Below are 16,601 nucleotides of genomic sequence, written 5' to 3'. Positions count from 1 at the left end.
CAATACCAAGGGCGGCTGTATGAACCTGGGTTGTGGGTTGACTGGGGTGTGAGCTGTGGCCCAGCAGCAACCACAGTTCTTCTCTGGGTGAAGTCACAAGCAGCCCTCAATGAACCTGTGATCAACCCTTGGGTAGCTGGCACAGAGCAGTCAGGCTTACTCAGAGGCGATGTGTAAAGTAGTTGTGCAACACTTCAACCAGTAACACAGTGAAAACACAGCACAAATGGGGCCCAAAAAGGATTGGAATAATAATGATTTTTTATTAAATTAAACAAAATCAAAAAGACAAAAATTACATTTGTAGAACTATAGATATTTCATTTTAAAGTTTTTAGAGAAAATAGTGCCAAACGGTGTAAAGTGCCACCTGGGGTTATCTAGTCACGCCAGACCGGAACACAGTCATAAGTTCAGGCCGACAGTGATGGAGCGCGGGCCAGCTGTAGGGACCCAGTTAGGCGCGCGGAACAGAGTAACTTAAATCCTGGTTTGCACAGCGCTGCATGGATCCACATCGAAGATAAGTCGCACAGTCGGATTGATGCATCGGTTCCGAGATGCAGCGAGGCTGCGGTGTGAGGTCCTGTTGAATCGATGTCGAGGATCCCGTTTTAGAGGGCTTTTGATGCCAAGTCTGGATGCAAGGTTGCGTCACACAGTCAGGGCGATGCATTGGTTCCGAGGAGTTGTGAGGCAACAATGCGTAGTCTGTCATTATCATCAAGGCTGACGTCCACCATATATGCGAGGGCTTGCACAGAGAATGCATCGTGCAGCGAGGGTTCTGAAGGCGATGCAGGTTGGGGCCATGATGTGAGTCTTTGCGATGGGTCAAATCCATGCAAAAAAGCTCAACTGTCAGCTACACTCAGTCATGTGACCAGAGCCAGGCTACAGGCACTAAATGGCTACTGTAAGAAAATGAGAACTTTCTAAAAGTGGCATTTTCAGAATTGCAATTTAAAATCTGACTTTACCATGAATTAGGATTTTAAATTGAAATTCCAGAGACACCAAACATCAACTGATAATCCTGTCCCATTTGGAAATCACACTTACTAAATGTAATAAGTCAACTTCAATGTTATCCTGAGGGAAAGATATGCCTTGCAGTAGTGAAAATGAATATAACATGTTTTCACTACCAGTATATGTAAAAACTTCAAAGAACATGTTCTCCTTTTTAAATTCATTGTCCTCGGCCCTCCGGACTGTCTGGGTCCTTGCCAGGGGTTTTGTATATGTATTAAAAAGGAAGATTTTGGCCTGGCAATGGGTTTAGTTTGTCAGGTCGAAATGGCAGTGCAAATTGCCCCCAGGCTCTGCAATGGTCGGCCGGGGACATGATTAGAGGCTACTCGAGTGGGCTGCACAGTAGTCGTTGCAGGCCCACTGGTAGCATTTAATGTAAAGGCCCTAGGTACATGTAGTTCCACGTTAATAGGGATATACAAGTAAATTACATATGTCAATTGGGAATAAGCCAATGTCACCAAGCTTAGAGGAAAGTGAGGTACTTTAGCACTGGTTAGCAGAAGTAAAGTGCGCAGACGTCAAGTTGTAACAAAAACGACATCCAGACAAATGAAGCAGGAAGGAAAAAGTTGGGGGGGGGGGGACCACCCTAAGGCTGAGAGGGCACCCCAGCATTGAGCTTGTGCGAGCTGGGTGCACCCCAGGGGTCCAGGACCTGCTGTCTGTCCAGGACACAGCCATGGTTAAACAGGGCACATGGGAGAGGTGCCAAGTTTGGAGTGACCAAGGAGGGCCACCAGCCCAGAGCCCAGCTCGGCTCCGGCCCTAGCAGAGCCAGTGCAGTGAAAGCACTACACATGCGCAGCCGTGCCGCAGTGTGCACGAGCTTTGTGAATCAGGTACAACGAGTCCCTCCCCTGCACGGCCCCCGCCTAGCCTCGCCTGTAGCGCCTCCCCGGTGCCCAGAGCGCGCAGGCGCGGGAGGATGCGCCGGAAGCCTGCGCCTCGCATCGGCCATCGAAGCACGCAGAGGAGTGATGCCGGCGCCCCGGGTGCATGGCATTTTTGAATATTTAACCAGTGTGCAGAGGGCGTGCAGTGTGGGGGGCCAGCCTGCGCCTTTCATCCTCCTTAGATGCGCGGCCCCTGGCTGCGCCGCCGGGAGCGCGCACCCCGCGCGGTCATTAATGCCCCCGCGCAGGGAGGGGCCGCTTTGCATTTCATAAGAGTGACGGGAAACCGTGGAGAGCTGTGTGTGCTCGGGGTTGTCTGGGGCTCGTTCTCTTGTTCAAGTCATCCAGCCTTCAGATGGTAAGGTGGATGGGTGGGTGGAGACAGGCGTGTCCACCATACCCCCAGGAGGGCTGGGCCAGTCTAGATTTCCTAAGTGACAGCTGTTTATGTAAATTAATTCCATGTAGAATCATTACAAGTTCATTTATCCTGTGCGGATACGTAAAATATAATGTATGGATCGACCCTGCTCCATAAATCTACCTGCGACCTACTGGACTCAAGTTAGAATATTAGCAGGGCTGACTCGGACTTCCATTCTCCAGAGGTCCACACAATGAACTAGCAACTGCAGAAATAATTGGCAGTATTGTATCCGCAAGGAGACCGCCGGTTGCCAGGAAAAGAATGAAATAAATACAAAAATAGAGCAGCCAGCGGCACGTGCCATCTGCAAAGACACAGCTCGGTGGGAGAATGACCATCCTGCAGAGTTATAGCTGTAAGCTGATGGCCAGAGGTCTTCCCCCCAGCAGGGACTGCTTACCCTTCATCCTTCCAATGTCATGATTCATACACTGTGCTCTCGTGCCCACCACGGATTAGTAACCTCCAGCTAATGCCCATCGATACATTGTTTCTGTAACCTCTGACCCACTCAGACCTAGAGATGCTCCTGTGTTTCTACGAGTTCCTATTGGCTGCAGTGAATGCCTGTTTCCTGAGCTTGTGTTTTCTTCCTGCCTCATCAACGGCCTCCTTGGACCCCGAGTAAGCATCTATTTAGCAAGGAGACCATTCTCGTTGTCTAGTACAGCTCAGCATGAGCAGCGCACCCCTGAGTCCAAAACAGCACGGTTTAACACTGCACCCGTGTTTCCAGACCGAGCAGTGTCTTAACACTGCACCCTTGTTTACAGCTCTAGCAGTGCCTGTACACTGCACCCTTTGTTTTTAGAGCTAGTAGTGCCTGTACACTGCACCCTTGTTCACACCTCTAGCAGTGTCTGAACACTGAACCCTTTGTTTCCAGAGCTAGCACTGTCTGAATACAGCACCCTTGTTCTAAATTTAACGGTGTCCATATATTGGATACCTGGTTTACAGATCTAGCACTGTCTGGACACTGCACCCCTTCTTTCCAAAGTCCAGAGACAGCACTCTACAGGAAGTGACCTCATCTTTCATGGTCATTGCTCAGCAGTGTAGTCTGTTTCTAGGGGTAGATCAGCCCTCAGCAGTACACCCTTGCTTGCTGTAGCAGCACTGTGAAACACTGCTCACCTCCGTCCAGAGACAGCACTCTACAGGAAGTGACCTCATCTTTCATGGTCATTGCTCAGCAGTGTAGTCTGTTTCTAGGGGTAGCTCATAAGCTGATGGTTAGAGAAAAACTGTTGAATTTCCAAGATATATTTACAGCTGATAATGAGTGATAAATCATGCTTAACTGGTGAGGCTTATTAATAATGTTATTACTTTGGTGTGAGGGGCACTGCCACTATGACTTTTATGTATTATCCATGTAAAGGTATTCCAAATTGATTAAGCCTTCTTCCCATTACTGCACGTAACCCTACTTGATGCAGTGGGGTGACCACTGCTGGTAATCTTGGATAAGATGATCATAAATATATTCTTGCTTGATGTAGTCACTGCTGCAACACTAGTGTTAGTAGTGGCTCAGGATAAATGTAATTGAAAATAAGTAGCTCTAATTACAGAAAGGTTGAAATCCACTGGTCTAGAACTAATCTACCTCTGGCATGCCATCCTCTCCACATATATGAAGCGTATGTTGTGCTCTAAACCAAGCTTGTTGTGGCCACCATGCCTCTTCGCATCATGCACACTCTGTTCCCACTGCATCACTCCTTGGAACATGGTTAGATCTCAAAAGACCCTTCTATTTTGATGGGTTTCTGCATATACAGTGTTGGAATAACAGTGGCTGACTTCATCTCACAGTCTCTCTCTCCAAAACCCCTGTCAACCATGTCAACAGATGAGTGTAAAAACCCCTCTGAATCATCAGCATCCTCAAAGGTCTCATTACCATAAATAGTATTGTGCAATTCCCTGTGTACACCTCATATTGTGCCCCCCACTTCTTTCTCTGTGAGATCCACAACCATGTTCAAACCCACCTTACTTTGTGAAACCAGAAGACATACCCTTTCCTTCTTTAAGCCCTAAAAGTAATTTAGTTAAATTGTTGTAGCTTACACAAGATAGCAAGGATGGATGTCATACTTGATCTCTTTCCCTTGTTACTCCTAGGACTGGAAGCTCCTCCTTCCTTCGGTGTCACTGAGTATGCATCCACGCTATGCTCCCGATCTTGGTTTTGGCCCAATCCCTTGAACATGGCCTATTGTGCTCCAACCCTCTGCTATGGTGACCCCTGAAAGCAGAGTCCACCGTCAACCATGGCCCTTTTCCTTTACCGGACCAATGCCCGCTTCAACCTAGCCAGTGGTGCCAACCCTGGTGCCCCCGCCCTATGCTCTTACACTGCTTTCCGTGGATTCTGCTCCCTCATTTCACAGTGGTACCACTCTTAGACAGCATCAACCATGGGATTGTAGAACCTTTCTCCTTTGTAAGAAAACTGGCATCATCATGACAGACTTTGTATTGCTGCTTCTCCTTCCTTATTGGTCAGTCTTTCCACGAAGCGAAGTGGAAATCCACGAACTCCACCCAGGCTTACTTAAAACAAGGTCTACCAAAGCAAAGGCAGTGTAGAGCATCCTAACATCACAATCTACCAAACCAGACAAAATGGCGCAAGGAAAACCCTTACCACACCAACGACGCTGATGGACAACATAACACTGTGTGGACCTAACACACACACCATTGAGCAATGAACACACCATCAAGGCAACGAGTGACACTATTGCAAAAATTAAAATCCTGTAAACCAAATCAAAGATGCCACCTCACTGCCTATCCCTAAGCAAGATACCTCTTTACACCATTGTGTAAATCAGGGACAGTCTAGGAGGAAACATGGAAGGAAGTGCATCAAGTCTTGTGACAGTGGTGGCTAAATAATGCAACAAGAGGAGAGGAACTGCACATTGTGTGGTGTTCTGGTGGGATTCTGTCTTTTAGCACACATTGATAAAAAAAAGATGGAACCATATTAAAGAAACAAGGAATTCTTTAGAAAGAAAACTCTGCACATTCAACAATCATTCCTGCTCCAAGTGTGATGCACAAACAAGGTACGGTTTTGTTGTGCAGGGAGGCACAGGAACACCATTGTATTAACAATGTCATTTCCAACTCCCTAGTAAAATAGATAGGTTGCATTAAGAATGCAATATTACATGAAGCAGAAACCAAGCTTCATCCTACAAACTTCTTGTTTCAAAAAGATGTCCTTGTTTTAATCTACACATTGCAATTATGTTTTAAGAGGGGTCTTCAGATTTTCCGGCTGCTTTGTATTTATTCTGGAAACCCCTATTTCCATTAACAGAACAATACGGTACAATGAATACACAGCATGCAACTGTCTCACTAGGGAGCTCGGAACATTCAACACACCAGACCTTAGTAAGAGATGTTAAATATTTGGATTTCTTCCAAACTTTGAGTGGCCACTTCACACAACTGCTGCTTTTAGAACATTCCTGTGGTTTAAGATTAATGTGCACAAACAATGAAAAACTTTCACAACCAAAATGGAATCCTTATTTCTACCTTTTTTGAATTTCATTTCAATACACAAAGACCCTTTTCATGGTTGAATTTCATTTCAATATGTAAAGACTTTTTTCACTGTTGAATTCATTTCAATACGTAAAGACTTTTTTCACTGTTGTATACAAAAGCTTTTGCACCCGTCCATCAGTATGTGACTTTAATACTATTTGGGCAAAAGTGTCATCTCTTTATTACCTGTATAATACCAGAAAAGAGCATCCGGAGCCGGACGATGACCGGTTCACTCTTGTAAAGTGTATGCTGTGCTATTTAATAATTTATGATTCATTTGAGATATCCAGGAATTGCATTGAAATCCAGAAAATATTTCTTAAGTGGTTAATTATTTGGCAAGTGCTGCAAACCCGTAATTTCCCAGAAAAAGATGTGAGGCGGAGTCATGGTACTGCGTTTGCCCTGCTCACTGTGCAGCGTTTAGATGTGTATTATTAAACTAAAGACTATATAACATTGAATAAATATGTCTAAGTATTAATTGAAAGATGGTAAAAAAGCATGAAGGGTAGATCAATCAATCAATCAATAAATCAAGGATTTATAAAGTGCAGCAAATCACCTGTCAGGGTCTCACAGCGCTGTGGATTATGGAAATACCAGGATATACGAATGTACGTAACTTACGAACAAATGAAAGACATGGATAAAGATAGATATAGAAGCAAAGAGACAAAGATCAAGAAGATAGAAAAAGAAGGCGACAGAGATACTGAAATAGATAAAAATACAGGAAAGACACAAGCACATCCTCATTGGCTGTTCCACTGACGGGCAGGGTCAGTGCCACACCCACTAGCAGCGCACATGCGCAGAGCAGGGAGTCGTTACCTTCCACGGGAGATGTCTTGAGCCGCCGGCAGAGCCCGTGCACGTCCCCGTAGCTCTCCTGGATCTTCTGGATGGCCTCGGCACCACGCAGCTCCATGAGCGAGCGCAGCTCCTGCAGCGTGCAGCCGAAGCCGCCGGCATGGTTCAGCTCCCGGCGCTGGGTCTTGGGGTAGAAATCCACCGAACTGTTAAGATCTCCCATCTTGGTGTCTCTCAAAACTCTGCTCTGCAAAGCTTGGCTTTAAAGGTTGTGTGTCTCAGCAGCACGTGGCCTCCAGACAGAGAGGGTTGATGAGGTGAGTGGGTGAGGGAGTAGAGAGGCCTACAGAGAAGGGAGACAGAGTGGCAAACACATTCAGAGCAGGTATGCCTTGAACAAGGAGGCTTATACACTAGCCATGACCATGCTGAAACAACAAGTCAAATATTCTGTTTTACTGTCAGTGTATACAGGATAACCAGAGATCCTCTGGGAGAATCAACACTCAGGAGTAGTGGGGTTGAAAGTTGGAATATTGTGCACAAAAATAATGTTCTACCAAAATATCCTAGTCAGTATATCGACTTCCTCAATATCATAAAGGTAAGTATATATTGACAAGTACATTTTTACTGTTTTAAACTTCTCATCTACGTATATACATATATATATATATATATTCACTGAAAAAACCATAGGTTATAGACCATATATAGTTAGGAATTCGCATTTACAAAACCATATTTTACTCACACAAAACCATTGAAATTCCATATATAGTTAGTTGCACTAACTATATATCGCGCACCCGCAATCCACTGCTGATGATGTCACATATTACATCATTCATGACATGGTCAGTGACATCACTGATGACATCACTGATGTTTTTTCACATGGTAAAATCACCTTAGAACCCACCACAATTCCTAAAACGAGTATGGTACCATCAACAAATGATTTATAATGTAACTAAAGTCCTAAAACCCTCTATTAACTACAATGCTTTTTAATGAGGTGCTATCATGTATATTGGTCCCAAGATGGCTGCCAACACTTCTTGGATGAAGTGCTGACAGCCAATCAGATCAGATGTGTGGTTAGGCTCCGCTCAGATATATATCTTTTTTTGAACCTAAATTACTCAAAATCCACTGGAGCACATATATTGAGACCTAGCAAAGGCACATCGGGCTAACAGTCCCTACAATTTTGCCAAGTTTTGTGCAAATCCATTCAGCCGTTCGAGCTAAAAGTGAGGACAACCGCCCTATGGAAATTAACATGGGAAAAACGCGTTTTGGGACCCCCCTTTTTTCTCGGCCCCCCCTTGATGAAACCCCCCCAAATTGTCAGGGGCTGCTCAGAAACAAAACGTTCCATTTTCCTGAAAATTTCAGCCAATTCCGTCTACAAACGCCAAAGTTATTAGACATAGAATTTTCAAAAATCCCATAGAGAAAAAATCCTAACTATATATACCTACTGGCGACCGCCAGTAGGTAATATATATATATATATATATATATATATATATATATATATATATATATATATATATATATATATATATATATATACCTACTATATTACCTACTGACCTAGTTTCCATAGGAAAAGCATTTTTTGATTTGCTAATAACTTTGGCGTCATTTGACGAATCTTCCTGGAATTCTCCCCCAAAAAGTCTATCCCGGGCAGCTCCTATCCTGAAAGTTTGGGGGTGATTCGTCAAGCGGGTACTGAGAAAAAAGGGGGGTCCCAAAACGCGTTTTCTCTATGTTAATTTCCATAGGACATTTTGCAACGAGCTGCAGCCCGAACTGCTAAACGCAATTACCCCAAATCTGACAGAAAGTTAGAGCTTAGTTCAGAAAGCGACCTTTTTTTAAATGGTGTAAATCCGTTCAGTAGTTTTTGGGAAAGTCCAAAAAAAGAGTGAGAACATCATTTTCCCATAGGAAACTATGTGCAAGGCTACAGCCGAAACTACTAAAACGGCATTACTCCAAATTTGGCAGAAAGGTAATGCTTGGGTCAGAAAGCGACCTTTTTAAACATGGTGTAAATCTGTTCAGTAGTTGCTGAGAAATTAGAAAAATATTAGTTTCGATATCTGGGCCAAGCCTAATTTGCCTGCGCGAGCTTCACTGTGATTGGCTGCTAGCACCCCAAACCAGGAAGTGTTGGCAGCCATCTTGTGGCTCGGTAGAAGCCACAAGATGTCACCCAAAAATGGAGAAGCAAAGATATAAAACAAGAGAAGGGGGCAGGGTAGAAAAGCCCTGACCCCCTAGGTCTGTTCAGGGGTCCCAGAAGGACCCCCAGGGCCCAAAAAATCTGCAAAAATTTGCTCTGGGGTCGCGGGTTCTCGCGTTTCATTTTAATGAGGCCCTTGGGTGGGCTGGGTTCTGGCGGTATTTCTTAAAAAATAATGGGAGGGGCTTGCAGGTGTTGCGAGGGTGCGCTTGGGTCCGCGCAGCCCCGGGGCTTCACTCATGTTGGGAGGGGGGTTGCGCGGGCCCCCCTTCTGGAGCCTTGTATGTGCTTGTAACTTTGGCGTTGTTTGACAAATCTTTATTAAATTATTGTGAGAAGTTGGGCTGGTATATGATGTCCACTATTCTAGTGGGCACCTTGCATCAGTCCAAACAACCCTTATTGATGGTAGGTTGTAAAGTCAACCTTATAGAAAACTATCCTAGTGTTAGCCGTGGAGAGCAGCCTTCAGGCTAAGACTTAGAGGCGAGTTAAGCAAATTGTTTTACCAATTATAACCTCTTGAATGACCAAATGAAAGCACACCACACAAGGTATATATCAAATATATATGTACTTAATCTAAACACAACCCCTCTGGTCTGTTTATGAGGTCAGAGGTAAAAGTACAATACAGGGAACTTAATTAGAATACGATAAGTTGCACAGTATACATTATGCCCTAGGAGCCTCACAAACCGTATACTAAAATAGTGGTATAAGAACCATGTGAGAGTTAGAAAGCAGGCCTAGGGCCTGTAGAACCGCTGGGGCTACCTGGTGCCACCAAAGGCTAGGATGCAGGAGGCCCACGGGGGACGTGTGCAGTGTCTAAACACAGCCGCGGATCACCATTGACTTTCTATGGAGAACGAACAAGTTACAGTTTTAAGATTAAGGGCACCTAGAGGTGAACTACGATGGAACCCTTTTAGACTTAGACACTTTGAGAGTCATTACCCACGGGAGCACCAGAGTACTCGAGTTACCTCACCCACAGAAGCCGGGTGCATAGGTGTCTTTTGATGTCGGGTTTCATCGTCGATTCCAATGGAGAGCTGCGAAGAAATGCTGCAGGCGACCAGAGGAAAAGTGTCAGGTGGATCCAAGGGTGGATTGGAGATGTGAAGAATATGAAAGCAGAAGCGACAGAGTCTGGGTCACTAGCCAGTGACCAGGATGGCGAGGAGAAGATGTCATCCGATGTCAGGTGATTTCAGGTAAAAGAGGTGAAGCTTGACTCTTCAGCCACGAGAACCAGGAGGCGTCGATGACAACCAGGAGCTGGATCTGAGCTCTCCCACAAAGGCTGTTGAGTACTGCAGTATCAGAATCTGGATTGGATAAAACAAGCCTTGACAACAGCAACACATGCAAGATGTTGAGATTGGCTTCGGTGCAGACCAGCAAGGTCTAAGGGACTCCTCCTTTCGAGAGGAGTGGGAGCAAGTCTGGCGCAACCAGGAAAGCTCAAGAAATCAAAGATGGCCCTTCATGGAGGCTCGCTAGCCAATGTACTAGGAACTGCGAAGGGACATTGAGCGGAAATGCATAAAGCGGGCCCACGGGACACTCGTTCAGCATAAGCCTCTGAGCTTCAGTGCAAAAGGTGCTTGGGGCAGGGCTTCAAATACCCCAATGCACAACTTCGGGATACCTCGGAAAGTAGGTGCAGTTTAAAAAATGCAGGATGTCCAGGAGTTCCGGTCCCACGTCTCTTGTGTCCGCTATTTGTCTCAGCTTTGCTGAGAGCGCAGGTCAGCATCAGAGATGTCTGGAAGTCCATGTCCTGTGTCGCAGATGTTTTGGGATCAGTGGAAGCCTTGAAAATGCAGACCGGCAAAGATGCTTTTGTTGCCTGTTGTCGTGGTCTCTCCTTGACCACAAGGGAGATTTCTTCCATCTTCCAGTCGATGTGGAATGTCAAAGGTCCAAGATTTATGTATCAGAGTTTTGAACAGAGTAATCTAAAGTCCTAGGGACTGGGATCCTATTCTTATAGCAAGTTTAGGGGTCGGACTAACTCTAGGGTCCCACCTGAGGGAGGACCTGGGGAGGGGGTGGTTACACCCCTTCCCCTTTGTCCAGTTTCATGCCAGAGCTGGGGCTGAGTGCCCCAGCAACCGGTTTGAACTGGGAAATGCATGGAGCAGCTTGTGTGCCCCAGGCAGTGTCTGAAAAGCATTTACTGATTGCAACCCACCCTGCCCCAATACACTAAAGCCTGTCTGGGAGGTCCAGACCTCCCCTGCTGGAGTTTCTTTCCAGCAGAAGGAGGGCAGACTCATTTCTGTGGCAGCAGCATCAATTTTGTGATGCTGGGGTTCTGTTTAACTTTAACCGGGTTTACCAGTAACTACATGTCTTCTTCCTCTAGAAGGGTGGAATACTACCCCCACTGCCAGGACTGGGGGGGGGGTAGTATTCCAAAGTGTTTGACACCTTACACGACATGTTTTGGTAAAGCCAAACCAATGTTAGCATTAACCGCAAGGATTATAATGCACTTAAGAGTATATGGTATGGCTATCTCATAGAACAGCTATAAGGAGATGGTTCTGAAAGCTGCAGAGGGGCTAAGCTCATGCTAGGGTACCCTCTCACATAAAACCAAGCATTCTGCCTCCAGGATTGTCAAGGCCTGCCATATGAGTGACTTATAGGTTAATATGTGTCTATATATATATATATATATATGGGTGATTACACCACCTTACCCAGGCTGCAATTGCAGACCTGTGGTGTCAGTTTGGAAGCCTAACCAGGGGTGGCACAATACATGCTGCAGCCCCTGGTAGGCCTCTGGTGCACCTATGCCCTGGGTACCTAAGGTACCATATACAGTGGCTCACAAGGGTGGCCCAGTAACCAATCTGGTATGTACCCAAAGTACATGGTATCAATTTAGAGAGAGAACAGCTGGGCTGTGGTCCTGATTAGCAGGGCCACAGCCATGCTAAAGTAAAAAAACCAGAGACTCACAGCAAAAAGTGGGGGTAACCATAGGAAGCAGACCCTACTCTCCTACAAATATGGAACATATTGAATTGAAGACAGCTGGAGAACTGTGTTTCCTGAATCCTGTAAATGTATGCAGGTATTTTAATCATAGGTTTGAAGCTATGATGTGCTTTATCTGTAATAAAAAAACTCCACCTATTGGCGGAGTTATTGATTTTTTGGGGAGAAAAGAATACCAAGCTAGAGGTGCTCCTCTTATAAATATGCTTTTATGGATCAAGGATGCACCTAATTTTGGAACTGATTCGGATGAGACTGTTTTGTCTTTTATTGAAGACTATGTTACCTGTGCGATTCCAAAAACAGGGGGAGAAAATATTTTAAGACAGCAAGTTTTATGGTTTCAGAGTCATCGTTGTGGAAAGTATTGCCGATGGAAATATAAGTCAAAGGATACATTTTATACAAAATGTTCATTTGTCTTTTCACGTCCAGTAATTTCCAAAGGAAGAGTGAGCAGTTTTATGTCAGCAGTGAGGCATACCATCACTCGAAAATCACCCAAAAATACTTATAATTTAAAAAGAACAGAAAAATCAAAGTACATCAATGATTACAATCCGCTGATTTTGAAGATGGGGAATGCAAATATGGACATACAATATATTGCAGATAACTCAATTGCTGTTGCTGCTCTCTATGTCACGTCATATGTTACCAAGTCTGAGAAGACAGAATTGAAAGAAATGTGGGAGGAAATTTTGCAGGAGAAGACACTTAGCAAACAATTGTACAGCTTCAGCTTGAAGATGCTTGCACATCGAGAAATTGGATCGTATGAGTGTTCAGATCAATTGACATCTGCAAGTTTATATTCAAAGTCAAGAGGGATCATCTAGTTAAGTCTTGGTCTTGCTGCAGCACAAAATCGAGTTTTGAAATCTGTACAAGAAATTGAATACTTGGCACTGAATGAACCAGATATTCTGGAAACAAATATGTTGGGTACGTACTATCCAAATAGAAGTCCATACCTGGAAAACATTTGTCTATATGAAATACTGTAAAATTATAGTTTTAATAAAAATGTCACAGAAAATATAAATGAAGGAAAATATGCTGTAATTGGATCTGAGGGATGTTTGGTAAAGCATGACAAAGGAAATCCGATTAATCAGAGGAAATTAAGTTGTGATACTCCAGATAAAAGAGTTTTTCTATTTAGCTCTTCTGCAACTCTTCAAACCTTGGCGGACTGACATGGAATTACTTGGACATTTTGACTGCTATGAGGATTCTTTCAATGCATGTAAAGATAGCATTGAATGTACAATTTTTCCAAATTATCTACAAATGTTGAACGAAGAGATTAATCAAGAAAGAACTATTGCAGCTGAAATAGCTAGAGATAGTTTTCAAGATAGTCAGAGTTCTGCTCCACATAGTCAAGATCCACTAGGAGAAGCCATACTTGAAAAAGAAGCGGCAACAGCAATCAGTGAAGTGGAAACGGTGATGCAGCAAGCACAACAGGACAATATTGATTTAGAAAATTTAGAGAAACGTCTGAATAGTGAACAGAAAGAAATATATCACTAAGTTATACAACAGATACAACATGGATTACTGCATGAAAATAATAATTGCCAATGTACATCATTTAGACCTATTCTTATGTACATCAGTGGACAAGCTGGAACAGGGAACAGTTTCTTAATTAAATGTTTGTCAAGTTATCTACAGAAAACCACAGATTTGCATTTGTCTTCTGTTGTAACTGCTCCAACTGGGTAAGCAGCAAACAACATTAAAGGGATTACATTACATTGTCTACTTATTTTACCAGTGGAACATGAAAATAAATTAGAATACCACAAGCTATCTGGAGAAGCTTGTTTGGAAGTTTCAAGAGTCCTAAAGAAAATGAAACTACTTGTAATTAATGAAGTAAGCATGGTCTCAAACTTAATGCTTGTGTTTGTACATTTGAGGATGCAGCAGATTTTAAAAACAAATTACGATGTTTTATTTGGAGGGAAACATGTAATTGTATTTGGTGATTTACTACAACTCACATCTGTGAAAGGCCAACCGGTTTTTAAAACTCTTCTAAATGAAGATACTAAAACATCTTTGGGAAGTTTTGGAAATGTGAATATTTGGAGTTATTTAGAATATAAGGAATTTTTCAAGAACATGCGACAAGCAAATGATGAAGATTATGGAAATTCTTCAAAATATTAGAATTGGTGTCTTATCAGAGGATGAAAAAAAATGCTTTAGAAAGTCGGCTACTAAAAAACTTGTTTCCAGCAGAAAATATTGTGGCTGAAACAATCTACCGAAGAATTGCAGAAAATAAATTTAGAATTTGCCTTATGCCAACACTGAAAGAATGCTCTACATTCAATGAAGAATTGTTGAAAAAGGAGAATGAACCGATAATGACAATGTTAGCTATTGATAAAAAAGAACATGAAGGAGTAACTATTCTTTTGTCAGAGAAATTGCAGTTAAAATTAGACTGTTTGGAAAAATCAATATCTAAGACTGCTGGTTTGGAAAAGAGTAGACCCAGTATGTCTCTGTAAACTGGCGGGTAATACTACGGCATAATTTAGATGTTGAAAAAGGTTTAGTAAATGGAGCAATGGGGAAAGTTGTTGACTTTGTTAGTTATGCAAATAGAGATGAGATTGAACTTTTGAAGATTACATTTGATCAGATTGAAGAGGTGAAACAAATTGGACGCTGTTGTGTTCGTTTCTTGCTTGTAAAAGAGTTGTATGTTCATAGAACACAGTTTCCTGTTTGTTTAGCATATGAAGTGACTATTCATAAATCTCAAGGTTTAAGTGTAGACAATGCTTTGGTAAATATTGGAAGTTCTGTGTTTAAAGAGGGTATGGCGTATGTTCCATTGTCTCAAGTAAGAACGTTATCCGGATTGTACTTGATTGATTTTGATGAGCAAAAATTTAGTGCAGATGTAAATTGTATAAAAGAGTACAATAGGTTAAAAACACTCTATGCTCCTAACTTAGGTGAATATACTATTTATGAAAAATGTTTAATACATCCAAAACGAAAATATGATAAAGATTATAATGAGGTTGCAAAGAAAAAAAGAAATTAAAAGAATGATGAGTCTGGAAAGCAAATAGAAGGTAACACGGTTGCTAATATTGTAGAATATCAGATAGAAAATAGTTCAGGTAACAACTGCTATGCTAATGTAATTGTGAATGTTGTCTTTTTTTAGAAAATCTACAGCATGCAATTATTGAAAATCTAGAAAAAAGATTTTGTTCTTTGTTACATTATATTTTTGAGAATTTGAAAACTGATAAAACGAAAATCCATACTGCTTTAGGTGTGCTGAATCTTTTGGATATATGTTCTGGTTCTCCACAATTTACACAGAATGTACAGCAAGATGCTCACGAAATTCTTATGTTTATGCGTGCAGTATTAGAAGATGAAAGTTTACAAATTGGAAATCTGTTTGGACTACATTACAGATGGGTTCATAGATGTGACAGCTGTTCATTTTCATCAACCACTAAATGGACATTGAATGATTCATATATTTGACAATGCCAGATTTGAAAACAGTGGAGCAGATTTAAAATAACTGGTGCATCCCTGCATATCAGCAGGGATGCGCCAGTTATTAGGCGTCACGGCTGCACAACCATGGATGTCCTGCATTTAGAATGCGGCGCACGATGGGGCAAAAATGGACAGATGCATGACGCATCTGCTGCCATAAAGAAGGCACATTGCTAGAGTTGCATCACAAGTGTGACGCAGCTCCAGCAAGGTTCAGGGGTGCCCTATCCTTAGAATGCTGCGTCAATGCTTACGCCTGCTTCAAGCAGGCGCAGGGTTTTAACGCAGCATGGCCTTAAAAGTGACTGAGTGAATTCTTGTAGATTTCACTCAACCACTTTTAGGAGGCGTTCATGCGCCGGAACGAACCCCTGCGCCAGAACACCTACATGTGGCGCAGGGCTTTACAACGTGACACATCTCCCAGATGCGTCATGTTGTAAATACCCCACAGCATGGCGCTGGCTTTGCCCCACCACTGCGTCACAAAAGTGATTCAACGGCGGCGTAAAAAAGGCACAAGGTGCTTGTAAATCTGCCCCAGTGTCTTTTAACGAACTAGTAAAATCAGCTAATCAACATATGGAATGTACTCAATGCAAATTGGAAATGTTGTCAACATTATTTATAGAATGATGTGGACAATATATTATTTTAATGCTGCAACACCGTAGAGCAGATGGAACAAAATTGGAAACCAAAATTAAAATTTTTGTAGCAGGTCAAGTGTCAATTTCAGGAAGAACTTTTAAAACAATGGCTATTGTTTTCCACGATGGACCTACTTCAACATCTGGACACTATACTGTCTATTTAAAATGCAATAAAGGATGCACACTATGTAATAATGTGCATTTAGGGTATAACGTTTGGTTTCCTAATGAAATACCAAATTTATACTTAATAGTTTTGATGCCAAAATTCTAAGAAGAAATCAACATGAACTACTGAATATATGTTGGATATTTCCACTTCAAATGATTTTAGAAAGTTTATGTTGGATATCGTTATTGAA

At 42.7% G+C, this 16,601-nt stretch overlaps 1 protein-coding gene across 7 annotated transcripts in view; it reads right to left on the bottom strand.

The window, feature by feature from the left end:
* ATP2B3 (ATPase plasma membrane Ca2+ transporting 3) overlaps positions 1 to 16,601 on the bottom strand; it is a 348,827-nt gene that overhangs the window by 307,794 nt on the left and 24,432 nt on the right. For all 7 annotated transcript variants that reach the window (XM_086940211.1, XM_086940208.1, XM_086940205.1 and 4 more), the window contains exon 2: positions 6,775 to 7,096. In XM_086940211.1, coding sequence (XP_086796337.1) covers positions 6,775 to 6,976 — 202 coding nt within the window. In that variant the 5' untranslated portion in view covers positions 6,977 to 7,096. The remainder of the gene's footprint in view (positions 1 to 6,774; positions 7,097 to 16,601) is intronic.

This window comes from Lissotriton vulgaris, chromosome 10, assembly GCF_964263255.1.
Source record: "Lissotriton vulgaris chromosome 10, aLisVul1.2, whole genome shotgun sequence".
Classification (NCBI taxonomy): domain Eukaryota; kingdom Metazoa; phylum Chordata; class Amphibia; order Caudata; family Salamandridae; genus Lissotriton; species Lissotriton vulgaris.
Note: the sequence above shows the minus strand (reverse complement) of the source record. Positions and strands in the feature narration are given on the sequence as shown.